The following is a 22,135-nucleotide window of genomic DNA, read 5'->3' as shown; positions in this document are numbered from 1 at the left end:
AGAAGATGTGGAGTGACTGAGATGAGATCTGCTCTACAAACATTTTTACGGAATTAAAAAAACTGTGAAATTCCATTCTTCTCCTTTGGTACATAGGAAAAAACTCTCTGAATTACTCTTCTCATTGTCAGTTTTATGTAGCAGTTACAACCTATTACATATTGAGGATACAATCTGTATTATGATAAATTGTCCCACAATAATTATTTATCCTCTTTAATTATATTGTGACTATTGTCGAATTCTGTCTTTCTTTTGCTGTTTTATTTTCTGAGATGAAAGAGCATTGATGCTACAGCTGGAGAAAAAACACTAAATAAGCAGGTTCAGTGATAGAAAACTAAAACATTGTATTATAATTCCTCTAGCTGTATCCCACAAACGTGACAGGGGACATGGGTCAAGCATATTTGGGGCAAAAATGGAGCAGTTATCCATAAGCAAAATCTTCATTCTTCATTCAAGATAAAGCATCATGTAAAGTGTTCATGTTTTATGAACTGTGATTGTACTAACTGTACTGGCTGACTGTAGAATATTCCTTCTCTTTGTCTTTTCATGCACAGAGGAGGATTATTCAGTAAACAGCAGCATTACCTGCACTTTATAACTGTCAGTGATCCACAAACACACTTAAGTCCAAATTTATAGTTGTTATATTTCATGAATTTGTTTTTATAGTGCTTGTGATGTGATATCTAGAAGTGATCATTGTTTTGTTTGTATCCTAACTTGCCAGAAGATGGAGCCATTACTTATGTTACCCATGATAGAAATAAAGTAAAGCATGAAAGAAACCAAGGTGCATCACGGATCAGTTCATAGGAGACTTTTACTCACATCTAAAGTTACTCATTAGAATTTTCTTCTCATGTTCAGACATTTCTTTTCACTTTGACATTAAAGTAGTGATGAACAGTGGTGGATTTAGAAAATGTTGCAAGAGGTTTTGGCAGGATGGCATGGGAGGGGTCTGTATTAAAATATATACTTTGCAAGTAATGGCTACTGAATGTGTTATTGTACTAGACAAAAAACATACCACAAGTGATCTCTTCTCTCTGTGAGTTTTTCAGACTTTGTCCCTCTCACCTTTCCTCCAGCAGCATTTTTGCTAGTGAAAGTGATAAAGCCTCTTTTGCCTTTCTTTTAATTTTGCATCACTCCAATCCAGCTGCACAGACCAACTTTAGTCATGATGTGAAAGGATTTGTTCAAATCTGTATTTAGATATAAATGTTTAAAACAGTAAACTACAATGACATAAATAATCAACAGTTCACTAACATAGGCCGTGTCATTTATGCAGTAATAGAGTAATAGAGAAAGAATAGTTTATTGGGCTTGGCAAAAAGATTCAGGATAAATTTGGTGAGGGTTGGTTGATTGCTGTGGGATGATTGGGGTAGAGGTTGGTTCTAGTTGTGTACAGTGGGATAATAGGGGTTGACGGGAGGGATGAAAGGGGTCGATTGAATGGGGATGAACGGGCACAAATGGGTGTTGTGATGCGGCTGGGGCATCTGGGAAACCGGGATCAAGACTCAGATTAGAAGCATGGTTTGTATAATGAAAGAGGGAGAAGAAGAATTACTGAGATGAAAGGGTCAACCCTAACATGCATGTCTTTGATGGTAGGAGGAAACCTATGAATGTAAAAATGTGCCATACAGTAGTAGCCACTTCAAAGTTCCCATTCAAGCTGAAAGCCAGCTGAATGTTAGTAGACTCCCAGCCAAGTTCCAGCTGAGTTCCAGCGGCTGGAGCAACCCCCTCCTTCTCCTGGGCGTGTGTATCTTTTCCTGTAAACCCACCTATTCATTGTAATACATGGTATGACCAGGAGATGGCGTTTCTGTCACAAAATAGCCCACATTCTGATGTTCTATTAATTTCTACTCACCGGTCATCAGTAATTCACCGAATCAAATCAAAAAATAAAATAGCCTACTGACTAATTATTTTGTTATTTGTTTTGAATCTAACACAAAAAAACAAGGAAAAAATAGGCTTTACATATTTCAATTTTAGGCTCAGATCAATAATACAAAATGGAAAAACGGGCCACTGGACTGTTTGATTTTAGGCAAGGCAAGGCAGCTTTATGTATACAGCACATTTCATACCCAGGGGCAACTCAATGTGCTTTACATGAAAATAAACATTTGACACTGAGAAATTAGAAACAAACAAACAAAAAAAAAACAAATCCAACATGGAATTTAAAGGGTGATTAGCTTTCATCTGATGCTGTTTTGAATATTATATATATATATATATATATATATATATATATATAGTGCTAAAGCTGAGAATGAGGGGTGGGTAGTTCAGTGGACTTTGGTATGGAAGACTGTACGTCGCTTTGGATAAAAGCGTCTGCTAAATTGTGAATTGTAGAATTGTTGAAAAGTGTGCCAGCCAACCCCGGTCTATTCAGTGCATGCTTTAAGCCAGGTAAGCCCATCCACCTTATTAGCATTATCATTGCTCAACTTTTTGTTTGGGCTTAATGTGCTATTTGGTTCCATTGTCACACAAATCACGCACAAAGGTTCAGAATCAGAATAGTGTTCATGGACGTCGGCACTATTTTCTGAGAAGGGGTGCTGGATTTTGGTTGGGAGGGGTGGGGGAAGCACGCACACTTATCAATGATTAAGGATTTTATTTTAAGTAATTTTATAATAGCATGCAGTTATAAGAGAACTAGCATGGATGAACACGCCATCTTTATTGTTAAGAAAGTGAAACTTTGATAACTAAATCCAGCCATTTAAGGAACATAACAGCATTATTTGTACCCTTGAATGAAAAAAAGAAAAGTCTGCGCTCCTGATTCAGGGCTTTCATGCATTTCCAAAAGTGGACCTTCTCTCAGTTGAACTACTGATGAAGATTTAATTTGTAAGGTCACTGTGAGCGTTCATAATGGCCAAATCTCTCCTGCCTCATGGTGCTGCGCAGCCAGATTTTCAGCCTGCGCAAGGCTGAGAAAGAATGCTCGGATGCCGCGACAGATCTGGGCCAGACGAGGCTTAATGAGCTTTTCCACCTCCGACAGCATGGAGCGGGTTTGGGGGCTCAGGCAAGGCCTGATTATTTATTTATATAGTGCATTTCATACACAATGGCAACTCAATGTGCTTTACATAAAACAAACATTTAACAGTAAGAATTGGAAATAAAAAAACATAAAAACATGCAATTTTAGAAATAAAAGTAAAACCCACTAATAGTAAACACACACACACACACACACACACACACACACACACACACACACACACACACACACACACTAATAATAAAAACAAAGTACAGAAACATATAAAGAGAGAGAAATAAAATACTAGAATAGAGCATTAAATATAAGGTTGCAGCATAAAATAATGATTTGCTTTAAAATCATTAAAAGGACATAGTGCAAATGAAAGATTAAAATTGAAAGGTTTAAATCCTATCTGTCAGATAGATTTCAGTTTGTAAATGTTAATGATAAATCTTCCATGCAAACAAAAGTTAGACACGGTGTTCCTCAGGGTTCAGTGCTTGGACCAATACTATTCTCCTTATATATGATTCCTTTAGTTAATACTATTCTCCTTATATATGCTTCCTTTAGTTAATACTATTTTCCTTATATATGCTTCCTTTAGTTAATACTATTCTCCTTATATATGATTCCTTTAGTTAATACTATTCTCCTTATATATGCTTCCTTTAGGAAACATTATTCTGAAACACTCAATACATTTTCATTGTTATGCAGACGGTACTCAATTATATCTATCAATAAAGCCTAATGAAATTAACCAGTTAACTAAACTACAAACATGTATTAAGGACATAAAGGCCTGGATGACCTGTAACTTCCTGCTGTTAAACTCAGAACAAAAACTGAAGTTATTGTGCTTGGCCCTAAACACCTCAGAAACACATTATCCAAAGATATAACTACTCTGGATGGCATTACTCTGGCCTCCAGTACTACTGTAAGGAACCTAGGAGTTATATTTAATCAGGATTTGTCCTTTAATTCCCATATAAAACAAATTTCAAGGTCTGCCTATTTCCTAATCTGCGTAACATTTCAAAAATTAGACACATCCTGTCTCAAAATGATGCTGAAAAACTAGTCCATGCATTTGTTACTTCTAGGCTGGATTATAGTTAATTCATTATTATCAGGCTGTCCTAACAAGTCTCTAAAGACTCTCCAACTGGTCCAGAATGCAGCTGCACGCGTTCTGACAAAAACTAGAAAGAGAAATCATATTACTCCTATTTTAGCTTCACTGCATTGGCTTCCTGTAAAATCTAGAATAGAATTTAAAATCCTTCTCCTCACTTTTAAAGCTCTTACTGGTCAGGCTCCATCATATCTTAAAGAGCTTATAGTACCTTATGTACCTACCAGAACACTGTGCTCCCAGAACGCAGGCCTACTTGTGGTACCTAGTATCTCTAAAAGTAGAATGGGAGGCAGAGCCTTCAGTTATCAGGCTCCTCTCCTGTGGAACCATCTCCCAGATTCGGTCCGGAGGGCAGACACCCTCTCTACTTTTAAGAGCAGGCTAAAAACTTTCCTTTTTGATAAAGCTTATAGTTAGGGCCGGCCAGGCTTGTCCTGGACCAGCTCCTAGTTTATGCTGCTATAGGCTTAGACTGCCGGGGGACTCCTACCTCCATGATGCACTGAGCTCCTCTCTCCTCCTCTCTCTCTCTATCCATCCATCTATATCCATTAACATTCATGTACTATCAACTATCAATAACCTAAACTTCTTCCCCGGAGTTGTCTGTGCTTTCTCGTCTCACAGGTAATCTGGGCCTGTAGACGTCCAGATGACAGACTCCAGTCCCGGACCTTCTAGCTTCAATGTTTATTTTCTATGTGCTTCTCTCTCTCTCCTATTCTTCCTCTCTCTCCCCTCTACCCCAACCGGTCGAGGCAGATGTTCTCCCACTTTGGGCCTGGTTCTGCCTGAGGTTTCTTCCTGTTAAAAGGGAGTTTTTTCTTGCCACTGTCGCCAAGTGCTGCTCATGTGGGAATGTTGGGTCTCTTTAAAATTAAAACCTGAAGAGTTCGGTTTAGAACCTGCTCTATGTGTAAAGTGCCTTGAGATAACTTTGAGGAATTATAATACAATGGTTTAGTTTTTCTATCACTGAACCTGCTTATTTAGTGTTTTTTCTCCAGCTTTAGCATCAATGCTCTTTCATCTCAGAAAATAAAACAGCAAAAGAAAGACAGAATTCGACAACAATCACAATATAATTAAAGAGGATAAATAATTATTTTGGGATAATTTATCATAATACACATTTTATCCTCAATATGTAATAGGTTGTAACTGCTACATAAAACTGACAATGAGAAGAGTAATTCAGAGAGTTTTCTGTACCAAAGGAGAAGAATGGAATTTCACCGTTTTTTTAATTCCGTAAAAATGTTTGTAGAGCAGATCTCATCTCAGTCACTCCACATCTTCTCTACAGTATGTTTGCATCAGAGGAGCCAGGCTGCAGTATCTGAAGAGTCACAATGAGTTTAATAGCTTTTCTAAACCAGGGGTAGAACATGGCATATATCACAGGGTTCATACAGGAGTTAAAATGCAACAGACAGAGCACAAAGAATTCATATAAACTATTGGAGAACTTGTCTGCTACAAGAGACACACAATAATATGGGAAGCAACATACTAGAAAGACAACTACAATAATACCAAGAGTCCTGGCTGCTTTCAGCTCAGATTTCTTTGATATCAGTGAAACTTGGAGTGTCACAGCTGCAACATGAGAGCGCATGGCACGAGCCTGAGACACAGCCACCACAAAGACTCTCATATACAGGATTATGATGAGAGTAACTGGAATAATAAAGCTCAGTACAAGGTCAACAACCCTTGAAATATCGTCAGTGAAAATCACACACTCTCCATGACAGGAATTATACCTACCTGGATGAGTCAGGTTATCTTTGGCAAAGACAATGCTGACTAAGGCAGAAAAGAGCCAACACAGACAAACACAGAGTTTCACTCTTCTCACAGTGATTTTGGTGGTGTAATGCAGAGGATCACAAATAGCCACATAACGGTCAATTGATATGAGCACCATGTCTCCTACTGAGGAACAGATAATGATGAAGGATATATAAGCACACAGAGAACATAGGACATCACCAACAAACCAGCAGGATATCTGTGTGGAAATTGCTCCTGGCATCACCACAATGCCCACAAGAAAGTCTGATACAGCCAGAGAGAGCAGCAGGATGTTGGTGGGTGTCTGGAGCTGCCTAAAGGAAAAGAGAAATGCATGATTCAACCAACAAGTCCTTATATCTAAATGATAAAACAACTCAAACACATAGTTCAAACTATGACTATTTTCTGATCATCCACATCTATAGTTAACACACGGTTAATTGTAGATAATCAAAACTAATTGGTTACGGTTGACATTCATTAATAACTGGGGGGAGACAGGACATGAACCACTGTCTCTGGTGTCAAAGTCAGACATTTGAGATTTGAGTAAAACAGAATATTAGTCTGGTGTTCCAAGGTACAACATCATTTAGTGGGAGCTCAAACACAATTTCTCATTTAAAGCTGTCCATGTCCATATTAACGTCTTTTAATTCCTTAATTAAAAAAAAAAAAAATGATCGGCTTCATCTCTACCTGAATTGGGAGACTGAGATGATGACGAGCAGGTTGAGAGCTATAGTGAGCACAGTGAAGGAGAAAAGCAGAATGTTCAGAATCACAGCTTCAAACCCAGAAGACAGCGGCCTCCTGCAGGAGATGTTGGGGAGATGTGGAAAGCAGAGCTCTGCTCCGTCCTGAACCTCCATCATCAGAGATCTTCAGAAAGCTGCAGCTCTTTGTTGTCATACAGCTCATTTATCCCTTTCTATCGACTCAATCCCTCCCCTCCTCTCTCTCAGTTTCTGTTGGACACACATACCCTTCCTCCTTTGATGTACACATCACACCATCATCTTCATCACTTTCACTGCAACCCTCCGTCTCTCTCATCACTTGCATCAATAGGAGGCCCACATATAGCCAGAGAGAGGAGCAGGAGGTTGGTGTGGATGTGAAGCTGTCTGAAGAGTGAAAAGAAGAACTGTTAAACATCAGACAAAAGTCAAAGAAAGATCAAAAGCATAAATTGTAATAATAGATGCACACATAGGAGCTGACAAATTAGATACCAAAATTGTAGTAAACATATGCATTACATTTTTTACATCTTTGATTTAAATGTGCATTGTCAGCAAGTCATTGCTGCATACTCTTAAAAGTTAATACTTATCATTTCTACTGAGAATTTTATCTGAGAAGTAGGAGACTTAGATGATAGCAAGCAGGTTAAGAGCTACAGTGAGCAGTGAGATGGAGGACAGAAGAATGTTCAGAAACACAGCTTCAGACTGTAACGACCTCAGACAGGAAGGAGGACTCAAACGCTTAACTGTTTATCTGCAGCTGCCTTCATCCGAGCTGAGCTCCGGAGGAGGGCCCGCCGAGCACCGGCCAAAATCCGCTGACAGCGTCTGACCATGGCATGAGCGGAGGGGACCGTGACCTCCTTCTCATTGGCAGGGAACAGGGGAGGCTGGTAGCCGTTGACACACTGGAAAGGTGAGAGACCTGTGGCAGATGAGGGAAGGGTGTTGTGGGCATATTCCACCCAGACGAGGTGGTCGCTCCAGGTGGTTTGGTTCTGGGAGACAAGGCATCGTAGGCACGTCTCGAGCTCCTGGTTGAGGCGCTCAGTCTGCCCGTTCGACTGTGGGTGATACCCGGAGGACATGCTCACCGTGGCACCAAGGAGCCGGCAAAACTCCTTCCAGAAGCTGGAGATGAACTGCGGCCCTCTATCTGAAACGATATCACTGGGAAAACCATGGATCCTGAACACATTAATCATCATGACCTCTGCAGTCTCTTTGGCAGAGGGTAACTCGACAAGAGGGATGAAGTGCCCCATCTTGGAGAAGCGATCGACCACTGTCAGGATGGTCCTATTACCTTTAGACAGCGGCAGTCCTGTTACAAAATCCATGGAGATGTGGGACCATGGTCTTTGAGGGACTGGCAGCGGGTGCAGCAGGCCTATTTGGGCCCGAGGTGAGGCTTTATTTCGTGCGCACACGGGGCAGGCCGCCACATATTCTGAGACCTCCCTTTCCATGGTCGGCCACCAGAACCGCTGCTTGATTACATAGATGGTTCGCTTGACGCCTGGATGACATGTGAGCATGGACGTGTGAGCCCAGTGGATTACCTTGGAGCGTAATGACAGAGGGACAAACAAACGGTCTTGTGGACACTCACTTGGTGCTGGGCTCACATCATTAGCCTGCTTCACCTCTGATTCTATCTGCCATGACACCGCTCCAACCACACGGTTCAGTGGAAGGATTGTTTCGGGTTCTTTGGCAACAGGTTCAGGGTCATGAAGACGGCATAGAGCATCTGGTTTAGCATTTTGTGAGCCTGGGCGAAAAGATAGTGTGAAGTTGAACCTGTTAAAGAACAAAGTCCATCTAGCCTGACGTGAATTGAGCCTTTTAGCTTTCCTGATGTATTCAAGGTTCTTATGGTCGGTCCAGACTATAAAAGGTTGTTCTGCCCCCTCCAACCAGTGCCTCCACTCATCTAGAGCTGCCTTGACAGCCAACAGTTCCTTGTTTCCCACATCATAATTTCTTTCTGCAGGTGTCAACTTACGTGACAAATAGGCGCATGGATGCACCCTGTTGTCTTCGGCGGACCTCTGGGATAACACTGCCCCAATGCCCTGGTTGGACGCATCAACCTCCACCATGAACTGCCGCTGGGGGTCCGGAACCGTGAGCACAGGAGCTGTGGTGAACCTTTCCTTGAGGCACCGAAAGGCTTTCTCACGAATAAACTTTCTGTAAAAATTGGCAAATCCCAGGAACTGTTGTACCTTTTTCCTGCTGTCCGGAGTTGGCCAATTAGCCACCGCACTGACCTTTGCTGGGTCCATCTGTACCTTGTTGGCCGTGATAACGTAGCCCAGGAAGCTGACAGTAGCTGCATGGAAGTCACACTTTTCACCTTTGACATAGAGCTGGTTCTCCAACAGCTTCTGAAGGACTTGACGAACATGAAGCACATGTGACTCCTTATCTGGTGAAAAAATCAGAATATCGTCGATGTACACAAACACAAAAATGTTCAAAAACTCTCTCAGAACATCATTCACAAATGCTTGGAAAACAGCTGGAGCATTGCATAGACCAAAAGGCATGACCAGGTACTCGTAATGACCATTAGGAGTGTTAAAGCCCGTCTCCCATTCGTTTCCTTCTCTTATCCTGATGAGGTGATAAGCATTCCTGAGGTCTAACTTGGTGAAGACGGTGGCCTTTTGGAGCAATTCAAAAGCCGATGCAATTAACGGAAGCGGGTAACGGTTCTTTACGGTGATGTCATTAAGAGGGCTATAGTCAATGCATGGCCTGAGTGAACCGTCTTTCTTACCCACAAAAAAGAAACCTGCACCAGCTGGAGAGGAGGAGGGTCGGATTATTCCGGCCTTCAGTGAAGAGGTTAGGTATTCATCCATGGCCGCTCTTTCCGGCCCAGAGATGGAGTAGAGACGCCCCTTGGGGATGGGGGCACCAGGTAACAGGTCAACGGCACAGTCAAAAGGTTGATGAGGAGGGAGAGACATGGCCTTCCTTTTGTTAAACACATCTTTTAAGTCATGATAGCATGAGGGTACATTACATAAATCTGGACAGTCAGTGTCAATGCCCCTGCTGCGTTCACTTCCTGGGCTCTCAGGGATGTTGGTCTGCCTCACCTGATTATCTTTACATGAGTGTGCACAGTCTCCTCCCCACCCCTTGATTTCCCCTGAGCGCCAATCTATGTGAGGGTTATGTTTTTTAAGCCACGGAAACCCCAAAATCAGTGGATGCTGTGCCGAGTTAAACAAATGAAACTGCATAACCTCGGTGTGGTCGTCTTTGAACGTCACCTGAATGGGTTCAGTACAATGAGTCACTCTAAACAGTCGATGACCATCCAAGGCACTGGCAGTTACCGGATGGGTCAGAGGAATAGTCTTAACCTGGTTCTGTCGAGCTAAGCTCCAGTCCATGAGACTTTCGTCTGCCCCAGAGTCAATTAAAACCCCATGAGTAACTGTCTGGTTGTTGATGGAGAATTTTACTTGGGTCGGTTGACGAGGAGGAAAGGCGGAGGTAAGCCTGCTCACCAGCGCCCTCCTCATGGCTGGTGAGCTCGACCCTTTCCCCGGACAGGTGGCAAGTTGATGGCCTGGCTGGCCACAGTAGAAGCAGCATCCCTCTTGCAGACGACGCTGTCTCTCCTCTGCAGTGATTTTGGTTCCCCCCAGCTGCATAGGTTCCTGTGGCTCTTGGGGAGGCCGCATTCTCCCAACACCTCCTGGCATGGGAGAGGAAGTGGCCCTTGAAGGTTGGAATCCCGCAGAGTAACCTTCGTGACCTGGAGGACGAACTGCAGTCCGACGCCGCTCTCTCTCCCTTTCTCTGAGCCTGTTGTCCACCCGAATAACCATGGCGATGATGGCTTCCAGGTCCTGGGGGAGCTCTAAAGGTGCTAAATGATCTTTTATGGGCTCAGTAAGACCATTCATAAAAGCATCTATTAGTGCGGGTGTGTTCCACCCACTATCTGCGGCCACAGTGCTGAACTCAATGGCATAATCAACCACTTGGCGCTGGCGCTGTTTGAGCTGCATGAGGACCCGAGAAGCATCTCTGGCAGGTGAGGAGTGATCAAATATTTTACTGAAATTATCTTGGAAATCTGCGAGTGACTGACAGATATTAGAGTCTCTGGACCATTCGGCCGTGGCCCAAGCGGTGGCTCGGCCCGTTAAATGGGACACAATGAAGGCAACTTTAGCCTGGTCTGACTCAAAAGCTGCTGGGTTGAGCTTAAAGTGCAGGTCGCACTGGACTAGGAAGGTTCTACAGTCACCTGAGTTTCCAGAGAACTTCTCAGGGGGGGCCAAGCGCAGGGATATGGGGGCAACTGGTCCAGTAGGTGCCGCAGCTGGATTCTCTGCCGGTGGTGTCGCCGGGGGGGCTGTGCCTAGGCGCAAAAGGACTTGGTGTAGTTGACCCGCCAGGTGGTTAACCTGAGAAGTGACTGAGGCTTGAAAATCCTCCTGACGCTTGGAGAATTCCTCCACACCCCGGCCGACGGTGCTTAGCTGCGTTGCATGCTGATGGATCTTTGTGACCTGTGCAGCCATGGAGGTTTGGAGATTCTTCAAGTCAGCTGAGTCCATTGTTGGTCAGTTCGTTCTGTAACGACCTCAGACAGGAAGGAGGACTCAAACGCTTAACTCGAAGGGAATTTATTAAACAAAAAACGCTCTCAAGGAGGATGATAAAGGGGAACAAAAAACGCTCACTTGGAGGACAGAATGACACAAGGCTTCTCGGGCTGCATGACGGTGACGCTGACAGGACAAAACGAACTGACACAAGACAAGGGAGACAAGGGCTGTGTCTCAATTCAGGGGCTGCATCCTTGTAAGGACGCATTTTAAGGGCGGTTACGTCACAGCGCCGCGCCAAGGCCTGTCCCAATTCGAAGACTCCTCAAACGAATGCTCAAACGCAGCCTCAAAATGCTTCCTTGTTTTCCCTGTTTTTGAGGATGCATCGCTACTATCCTTAGCGGCCTTATATATCCCAAGATCCTTTGCGCGCCGCTGTTCAGTCCCATAGATATCTATAGAACATGACGTTCCATATATATCTATGTGCAGTCCCACGAAAAGAACAATGGTTGTTATTGTTAATAAATGTTTATGTTTTTATATGGTATTGTTATAAAATAAAAAATATTGTTAATTGTTACACGTTGTCTTTTCCATTTAGTATTTACAATTTAAGTACAATTTAAAACAGGATTAGCAAACGGCATAAAGTGCTACTGTTCAGGAACAACAAGGGATTTAATATTTTCTCTAATATTTTCTTTTATTAGCAAAGGATGAAACTTAACTCTACAAGGGGGCAGTCTTAACATTTAACTATTTACAAAAAATACATCACAAATACTATTTACAGATTATTATTAGAAAATGATGTACAATTATGAACAAACTATTAACAAAATATGTATTATTAAATACAACACTACTAAAATTCCAAATGATTTACAATAATAAAAAAAATAAATTAATAAATAATAACAAATGAATAAAATAAAAAATGAAAAAAATAATGTAATAGGCTGAGCAGGAGTCCCTGGCAGTGCTGCTGGGCTGGATGGGATGCCACAATAAAGACCCTGGTGTCTTCTGTGGTCAGTGGGACATCATCTGGGCTGGTATTCAGGGTGTTTGGGGGTCTGGTCTCCACTTTCCACTGGGGTTGGTCCGATGGACGATGCCGCCCCCCCTCCCCCCCGTGCAAAGCGAATTATATAAAATTATCTTAACCAAGGTCTTAAACGAACGAAACAAATTATACTAAAAACAATAAAATTCAAAATCATTTAGATTAATAATTAATTAAACACTCAAAAATGTGCTGTGCAAAAGACATTCACGTGTTGCTTCTGCTGCCGCCGTCATCTCCGCTACCAGTTCTGCTTTTATAACACTTAGCTCAGGTGGCTTCATGTGGTCCCCTCGGTATCTTGGGTCAAGCAGTGTTGCTTTGCGCATCATCCACTGGGTGGCAATGATAAATATCCGTTTCCTTTTCTTTTTTTTCTTTAAAAAAAAAATAATAACATGAGTAGTATTTGAAATATTTGTTATAATAATGAAATTATATGATACTATAATAACTAAAAAATAATAAAATATGTAACATCTCCAACCACCACCACCACCACCACCACCTCTTCCTCCTTCTGTTTGTCTTATTCTCATGTTTTTTTCTTCTTTCTGCTGTTTGTCTTATACTTCTGTGTGTTTTTTCTTCTGTGTGTGCCTTTCGCATCTTATGGGCGGGAACAGCTGGTGACACAGCTGGTGACGCAACCAGGAAATGCTTCGAAGGCTAGACCGTCCCATTTCACAACGGTTGATGCATCCTTCTGAGGTTCCTCAGTAGCACGCGGTCTTCGAAGACCGCGAGGCCACGTCCTTACAAGGATGCAGCCCCTGAATTGAGACACAGCCAAGGACTATTTGAACATGAGGTAAGGGGACACAGGTGGAACCAATCAGGGGCGGGGTTGACAATCACAGCGGAGGGAAGGCACACAAAGGGAGGAAGTCAGGATCTGAAACAAGAGGGAAAAGGTGAGTACAAAATAAAACAGGAAGTGCATGACAGGACGGGAGATGAGTGACTTGACTAAATTAAAACATAAAGGACCAACACATGACACAAGACAAGACATTAACAAATTTGACGAGACATAACACAGACCACCCCTCCCTGAGCTACTACCTTATCGTGGTGGAGGGGTTTGAGTGTCCCAATGACCCCAGGAGCTCCGTTGTCGGGGGCTTTATGCCCCTGGTAGGGTCACCCAAGGCAAACAGGTCCGGGGGGAGGGACCAGACAAAGCGTAGCTCACAAAAAAAAACCTTATGACGAGTAATATAAATAGAACCTTGTTTCCCCTGCCCGGACGCGGGTCACCGGGGCCCCCCCCCTGGAGCCAGGCCTGGGGATGGGGCTCGATGGCGAGCGCCTGGTGGCCGGGCCTGCACCCATGGGGCCCGGCCGGGCACAGCCCGAAGAGGCAGCGTGGGACCCCCTTCCCGTGGGCTCACCACCCGTAGGAGGGGCCAAAGGGGTCGGGTGCAGTGTGAGCTGGGCAGCAGCCGAAGGCGGGGACCTTGGCGGTCCGATCCTTGGCTGCAGAAGCTAGCTCTAAGGACGTGGAATGTCACCTCTATGGCGGGGAAGGAGCCTGAGCTGGTGCGCGAGGTTGAGAAGTTCCGACTAGATATAGTCGGCCTCACCTCGACGCATAGCAAGGGCTCTGGAACCAGTCTTCTCGAGAGGGGTTGGACTCTCGTCCACTCTGGAGTTGCCATTGGTGAAAGGCGCTGGGCAGGGGTGGCAATACTTATTGCCCCTCGGCTTGGCGCCTGTATGTTGGAGTTTACCCCAGTGGATGAAAGGGTAGCCTCCCTCCGCCTACGGGTGGGGGGACGGATCCTGACTGTTGTTTGTGCCTATGGCCCAAACAGCAGTTCAGAGTATCCACCCTTTCTGGACTCCTTGGAGGGGGTGCTGGAAAGTGCTCCCTCTGGGGATTCCATCATTCTGCTGGGGGACTTCAACGCTCACATTGGCAGCGACAGTGAGACCTGGAAGGGTGTGATTGGGAGGAACGGCCCCCCCAATCTGAACCCGAGCGGTGTTCTGTTATTGGACTTCTGTGCTCGTCACAGATTGTCCATAACAAACACCATGTTCAAGCATAAGGGTGTCCATATTTGCACTTGGCACCAGGACACCCTAGGCCGCAGTTCGATGATTGACTTTGTAGTTGTGTCGTCAGACTTGCGGCCGCATGTCTTGGACACTCGGGCAAAGAGAGGGGCGGAGCTGTCAACTGATCACCACCTGGTGGTGAGTTGGCTCCGATGGTGGGGGAGGATGCCGGTCAGACCTAAACGCATTGTGAGGGTCTGCTGGGAACGTCTGGCAGAGTCTCCTGTCAGAGAGAGCTTCAATTCCCACCTCCGGGAGAACTTTGACCATGTACCGGGGGAGGCGAGGGACATTGAGTCCGAGTGGGCCATGTTCCGCGCCTCCATTGTCAAGGCGGCCGACCGGTCCTGTGGCCGCAAGGTGGTCGGTGCCTGTCGTCGCGGCAATACCCGAACCTGCTGGTGGACACTGGCGGTGAGGGATGCCGTCACGCTGAAGAAGGAGTCCTATAGGGCCTTTTTGGCCTGTGGGACTCCGGAGGCAGCAGGCAGGTACCGGCAGGCCAAGCGGGGGGCGGCTGCGGCGGTCACTGAGGCATAACCCAGACATGGGAGGAGTTCGGTGAGGCCATGGAGAACGACTTCCGGACGGCTTCGAAGAGGTTTTGGACCACCATCCGGCGTCTCAGGAGGGGGAAGCAGTGCACCGTCAATACTGTGTATGGGGGTGACGGTGCCCTGCTGACCTCGACTCTGGACGTCGTGGGTCGGTGGAAGGAATACTTCGAAGACCTCCTCAATCCCACCGACACGCCTTCCGGTAAGGAAGCAGGGCCTGGGGACCCGGGTGTGGGCTCTCCTATCTCTGGGGCTGAGGTCGCCGAGGTGGTCAAGAAGCTCCTTGGTGGCAAGGCCCCGGGGGTGGATGAGATCCGCCCGGAGTTCCTCAAGGCCCTGGATGTTGTGGGGCTGTCTTGGTTGACACGACTCTGCAACATTGCGTGGACATCGGGGGCAGTGCCTCTGGATTGGCAAACTGGGGTGGTGGTCCCTCTTTTAAAGAAGGGGGACCGGAGGGTGTGTTCCAACTATAGGGGGATCACACTCCTCAGCCTCCCTGGTAAGGTCTATTCGGGGGTACTGGAGAGGAGGGTCCGTCGGATAGTCGAACCTCGGATCCAGGAGGAGCAATGTGGTTTTCGTCCGGGTCGTGGAACTGTGGACCAGCTCTACACCCTCTGCTGGATCCTTGAGGGTGCATGGGAGTTTGCCCAACCAGTCCACATGTGCTTTGTGGACTTGGAAAAGGCATTCGACCGTGTCCCTCGGGGGGTCCTGTGGGGGGTTCTCCGGGAGTACGGGGTATCGGACCCCCTGATACAGGCCGTCCTGGTAGTAAGTCTGACTCGTTTCCGGTGGGGGTTGGACTCCGCCAGGGCTGCCCTTTGTCACCGATCCTGTTCATAATTTTTATGGACAGGATTTCTAGGCGCAGCCAGGGCGTTGAGGGGTTCCGGTTTGGTGACCTCAGGATTGGGTCACTGCTTTTTGCAGATGATGTGGTCCTGTTGGCTTCATCAGACCGTGACCTCCAACTTTCACTGGATCGGTTCGCCGTCGAGTGTGAAGCAGCCGGGATGAGAATCAGCACCTCCAAATCCGAGTCCATGGTCCTCAGCCGGAAAAGGGTGGAGTGCACTCTCCGGGTCGGGGATGAGATCCTGCCCCAAGTGGAGGAGTTCAAGTACCTCGGGATCTTGTTCACGAGTGAGGGAAGGATGGAGCGGGCGGATCAGTGCGGCGTCTGCAGTAATGCGGACTCTGCACAGATCCGTCGTGGTGAAGAGAGATTTACCAGTCGATCTTCGTTCCTACCCTCACCTATGGTCATGAGCTTTGGGTAGTGACCGAAAGAACGAGATCGCGGGTACAAGCGGCCAAAATGACCTCCCTCGTAGGGTGGCTGGGCTCTCCCTTAGAGATAGGGTGAGAAGCTTGGTCATCCGGGAGGAGCTCGGAGTAGACCCGCTGCTCCTCCGTGTTGAGAAGAGCCAGTTGAGGTGGCTCGGGCATCTAGTTAGGATGCCTCCTGGACGCCTCCCGGGTGAGGTGTTCAGGGCACGTCCCACCGGTAGGAGACCCCGGGGAAGACCCAGGACACGCTGGAGAGACTATGTCTCTCGGCTGGCCTGGGAACGCCTCGGGGTCCCCCGGAAAGAGCTGGACGAAGTGGCAGGGGAGAGGGAAGTCTGGGTTTCCCTGCTAAGGCTGCTGCCCCCGCGACCCGACCCTGGATAAGCAGAAGAAGATGGATGGATGGAGTTTCATTGAACTTTATTGCACACCATTTAATATTAAATATGGAACATATGTTTCTCCTTGCTATTATTTGAATTTACTGCTGACAACAACATTTAAACTTTTTTTCAATTTTCTGTAGAATGTGCATTTGGAGATGCAACCAAAATCCCCCAAAAAAGAGGAACAGCTGAGACAGTGACAACAGAAGGTCCAGGACAATCGGATCCCTTGTATTCAACCCCAACAGCCATTGAAAAAACTTGCACCAGTCAGAAGCAAGACACCACCTCAAGTGACAATGCAGATTTCCACCCTTCTATCAGTTCCCTTGACAACATCTTTGAAGTGATTGATCTGACCAGTGTAGTTCCTAATGACTCACAAACAGAGCCTGAGCACATCTTTCATGAAACTTTTGAAGATGTTCCAGAATTACAGGAGGCAGATACAGTTGTTTGGGATTCAGAAGATGACCTTGGTACAGCAGATGATGAGACAGTTGTGATAACATGGAATTATGTCAACAATGAGGATGTCACACAGGTAATATTATAGGTGTTTTGGGGTAAGGAGGAACAGTAAAAAGCAGACAAAATAGAGAAATGTCTTGCTACTTAAATTCATTAAAATACAGTTTTGATTAGATTTTAATATTCCATAAATGTGATCCTATTAATTCCAAAAAGTCAAATGTGCACTCCTACTTAAAAAATTAACAATATCCTATATTTTAATGGCATACATAGTTTTGTACCACCACTATTCCGTGGGCACATGAATGAAATAACCTACAGCGCTGTAAATCCCTTACTGTATTTACTGTAATCTTAGTTCACCTCTTGTTTATTAGAGCTTAATTTTGCTGCAGCAATAATAGAACATTTAATTGTTTCTGCTGTTTTAGAACATTTTAAATTACAACAGATCAAAAAAGAGCTGATGAAAAAATGATGAATATTTTTTCTCTTTCAAAATCTAAATTGAATTCTCACATAATACTTTGTGACTTTTCTTGGTTTTAAATAAGACTTGTTTGGAAAGAACTTTATAAAATACAGTCTGCAATCACATCCTAGACTTGTAGGGTCAAAGTGTCTGCTGTCAATTAATAAAGTATATTTAATTCATCCTTTAGAGTGCTAAGCTGAATGGGGTACCTACGCAGGATTTACTCCCATCGTCTTCAGCAAATGGCCTGCCTACACTACATGCACAGCTCATTCATGAGGAAGAGGAACAAGTTGCTCAGGTAAGATGCCTCATTGCAAGATACCCTGAACGCATTCTTTAAACTGCTATATGATTTTACATAACTCTAAAACATATTTAAAGGGCTCTGGAGGAGCTCTGTCACATCTGAAAAAGTAATTGATAATGTCATACTTGAAGTTAAGACAAAAAAAAAGCCTGTGTTATAAACTGGAGGTGTGGAGTTTGAGTGAGTCTTTTTTTGAGTAGTGTCATAGGAAACATACTAAAAATGTATATATTTTGGACTCTGCTTGATTCATTGACCATTATTGTCTTTGTTATATGAATGCTTTGTTTGTCCAGCAGGACAGCGAACTGAATTTCTCACCAGAAGATCAGACTTTCATGAACCAGCTTTCCCAACCAGCCTCTGCTGGCAGCATAGGAAATCCAGTGAGCCTACAACGTGTATCGATTCACAGGATAAAGGTTGTTGAAGATCTTTTGGCTGTATTTATGGACAGTAACATCATTAATTTGACTCTAAAGATGGACTTTGTAAATGAAAAAGCTATTGATGATGCTGGAGTGTCAAGGGAGGTTTCCACTGCATTCTGGGAGCAATTTCTTGAACAGTGTGAAGGGGAAACAGAGCGAGTTCCAAGGCTGAGGCCTGATTTCTGTGAGGCTGAATGGCAAGCAGTTGGACGGATCTGGGCCAAAGGACTACTAGATCATGGTGTCATGCCAGTGAGGCTTTCAAAGGCTTTCATTTTAGCCTGCATCCATGGATTACACTCAGTTGATGTAGACATCCTGATGACATCATTTTTAACTACCTTGCTCCTTTTGAGAGATCAGCTGTTGAGAAAGCTCTCCAAGGTACAATGGAAGAAAGTGATGAAGAGGACTTGCTGGACCTTTTTACAAGGATGGGTCCCAATTTCCTACCTCTAAAGAACAACATGCAACCTGCAATCGAAACAATGGCTCATAAAGCCATTCTCCAAGAGGCAAAGTATATAGTCGATTGCTTTTTCACACCCATGACCCTTGCACAGCTGAAACAGTCAGACAAGGAAAGTGTGTTGTCACTGTACGAGTCAAAGAAGGCCACAGGTAAACGAGTGTCACAGCTGTTTGAAACTACAAAGGTGGTTCTGTCTCAGAGAGAACAGGCAACCTTTAACCATCTCCAACGCTATGTTAAAAATTCTGACCAAAGCAAAGCAGAAAAATTCCTGCGTTTCTGCACTGGTGCTTCTGTCATTTGTGTTGACAAAATTATGGTGTGCTTCAATGCTGAAACTGGCCTCAAAAGAAGGCCTGGTGCTCATACCTATGGAGCTACACTTGAAATACCATGCACTTACAGTTCTTATCCGGAGTTTCGCTCTGAGTTTGACAACATCCTGTCCAGCAACTACTTTGAAATGGACATCCTTTGAACTACAGAGTAGTTATCATCAGGCCTAATTGTAAGAGGCTTCATTTGTCCTTTTAGTTTGTACTATATTTTTGTTTATTGCTTTTGTTGTAATTTTCATACAAACGTCATGAAACATGGTATCAGCAGTCTGCAATTTTATTTTCTGTTAATGCATAGTAAGCCTGTTAGTAAAGTAAAGTACAGTAAATGCATAATACATCACCAGTTTTATGAGGGTATTTTTTTATGTTGAAAGTGAAAATGCTATGTTTTGTCATCCAACTCATCCTGTTAAACAGAATATATTTGTACATTTAGGAAGAGCTATACATATAAAACAAGGTAAATAAAGCTTTAAATTACAGCATTCACACATGACCAATCTCACCCTCTCTCTCCCTCCCTCTTCTTCCCTGCTGTCTCTGTTCATCCCTCCTTATTTCTACCCTTCCATCCCCCCGCCTTTTCCCCCATCTCTGTTCCTCTTCTTGTTTCTACCCCTCCGCTCCATCTCTTTCCCCCTTCCTCCATTATTTCTACCCCTCCATCTCTCTCTCCCCTTCTATCTCTGTTCCTCTCCTTCTTTTTCTACCCCTCTTCTCCATCTCTCTTTCCCCTTTCCACCATCTCTGTCTCTCTGTCTTCCCACCATCCCCCTTTTCATTTCCATTTTCTGTCCACCCTCTCTGTTCCTCGCTCCCCTCTCTCTCACTCACATACACATGCGCACACAATAAAAAAAAAATTATTATTCATCAACTCACCTGGATGAGTCCCATGCAGCAAAACTGCAGGAGGCTTTTGTCCAGAAACTCGCCATCAAAATGCCCGTTGTCTCTGAGGTCTGCAAACAAGGCTAACCAGAACTCCACGCACTGACCGCGTAGGAAACCCCACCAATATTCGATTCTTTGATTGGCGGTGCTGGCCCCCTCCAAGTAACTATCAAGGGTGTCGTCTGGTTGAACACGGACGAGGAAACGCTGGAAGCCTCTAACATGGCCATTTTCGGTTCCGAGATCGCCTCTCACAACTCTAGGGCACCCCCCTAAACGGTGCACCACTTCTGTGTAGTACCCTCCAATTACCTTTGGGTCACTACTTGTTGTGTAAGCATTAAACCAGATTACTTTTCTTGAAAAGCCATCGATACATCCATTCACACAAATTCCATATGGCTTCAGTTTATCATATGAGTCCAGGTGCCAGATGAAGTTCGGCCCTTTTGAGAAGTAATTCCTCCGTCTGAGACGCCCTGCTTGCCTTAATAACACTCCTCTGGGATCCAGCTCCTTCAACACCAAACGCACAGATTCTTTTCTCACACGCAGTCCATATTCTCTGCATTTAGCATACATCCACCTGTACCCGTGAAGCTGTCCGGAGTACTGTAGCTGGTTGCTAATGAATTCGACCAGGGCCCCCAGGTGGGTATAGGCTTTGCGTCGTACGTGTCCCCTTGCGCTGAGTTTTCTCTTAAGATGTCGTTCACCGATACGAAACTTTGACCTTCTGTCAAGCACTGATTTAATATCTTTATATTTGAGGCCAAGTTCGAAATAAAACTCCATTGTTGTTGTTCTTGTCTTCCATGATACCGAACTGACCCGGAAGAACATTGACGTCACTGCGGAGCACCTGAGGGGACACGGAGAGCAGGGGAAAAAAATGTGTACTTATCTCGGGATCCCGAGTTAACTAAGTCAGGATCCCGACTTAGTTATCTCGGGATCCTGAGATAGCTAAGTCGGGATCCCGAGATAAGTACAGATTTTTTTTTCTTGACCTCCATGTCCCCTCGGGGGCTCCGTACTCAGCTGATCAGTCCAACAATTAAAAAATGTGTAAATGTACAGCTATGACATTGTAGGCGAATTAAGGAAATGATAAGATATTAAAAATAGCTCTCGTAATCAGGGGCACCATCCTTCACCTGAGAAGGAAAATATTTTACTTAATTGGCTGTTTGTTTGATTAGCCAATCAATAAATCATATTTAATAAATCAATACGTTTCTGAATCAGTCAAATATCTAAAGTTCATGGCTCTACGGTTCAATAGATGCCTGTATCACTTCAAAGAATAGACATACACCATTGATTGAGTTTTATGGATTTTATTAACTACACGCTACTAATAAATGATTTATAAATAAATGTAATGATGAGTTTGCAATACAACATGAATTCAACAGATGGTTACTCGATATAGCGACATGAATGAAAGATGATGGTGAATGATGAATTTAAATGAAGGATATGTAATTATGTGGAAACTAAGAACACTTGTACGTTTTACTTTTAAAGAAAATTTGAATTACTCGATCTGACATCAACCCTTGATTTAAAGCAATATTTGTATCCTACTTTCATCCATCGAGGGCCTCAGCTGTCCGTCCTTCAGAACCACGCGTACGCACACCAAGTGGAAGATCTCAGAGAGCGTCGCAGGTCCGGGCGGGGTGAGGATGGTCCGGTTCAGCTGGCCGTTTCTCCCACTGCCTGGTTCCGGTGGTTGTTGTCGTAGGATTGACAGACGTTTGTCTGACCAAAAAGCTCTCGCAGGTTGATGAAAGATGGAGTAAAAGTCCAATTTAACTAATTCACTGTTTAATAACTTTCTGGAGAGATCTCAGCGTTGGCCACACGTCAAAAATCCTCAAAAGGGTCAAAAACAGGCTGAATGAAAAACTTAATGACGTGTTTACTTAAAGGATCTTTTCTCTGTACGTTTGCTGACAAAAGTTACAAGGTTACAAAAACTTAAGAAAACTTAGATAAAGAATAACTGAATATTAAAAAAAGATAAGGT

The 22,135-nt window shown here is 44.5% G+C and overlaps 1 protein-coding gene across 1 annotated transcript; it reads right to left on the bottom strand.

The window, feature by feature from the left end:
- Positions 1-5,496: 5,496 nt before the first annotated feature.
- Positions 5,497-6,868, bottom strand: LOC133993002 (trace amine-associated receptor 13c-like). The gene is made up of 2 exons (XM_062431824.1): positions 6,696-6,868; positions 5,497-6,307 (listed from the first exon to the last, which is right to left on the bottom strand). The coding sequence occupies exons 1-2, from the start codon at positions 6,866-6,868 to the stop codon at positions 5,497-5,499; spliced, it is 984 nt and encodes a 327-aa protein (XP_062287808.1).
- Between the last annotated feature and the right edge of the window lie 15,267 nt (positions 6,869-22,135).

This window comes from Scomber scombrus, chromosome 13 (assembly GCF_963691925.1).
Source record: "Scomber scombrus chromosome 13, fScoSco1.1, whole genome shotgun sequence".
In the NCBI taxonomy this organism is placed as follows: Eukaryota; Metazoa; Chordata; class Actinopteri; order Scombriformes; family Scombridae; genus Scomber; species Scomber scombrus.
The sequence above is the reverse complement of the archived record's forward strand: the minus strand, read 5'-3'. Positions and strand labels throughout refer to the sequence as shown.

What these genes read in the sequence shown, in the direction of transcription:
- LOC133993002 (XM_062431824.1), bottom strand. Translation starts at nt 6,868, where the DNA reads ATGGAGGTTCAGGACGGAGCAGAGCTCTGCTTTCCACATCTCCCCAAC. An exon ending in ATCTCAGTCTCCCAATTCAG is followed by an intron (nt 6,308 to 6,695) that starts GTAGAGATGAAG and finishes CTTTTCCTTTAG; the next exon opens with GCAGCTCCAGACACCCACCA.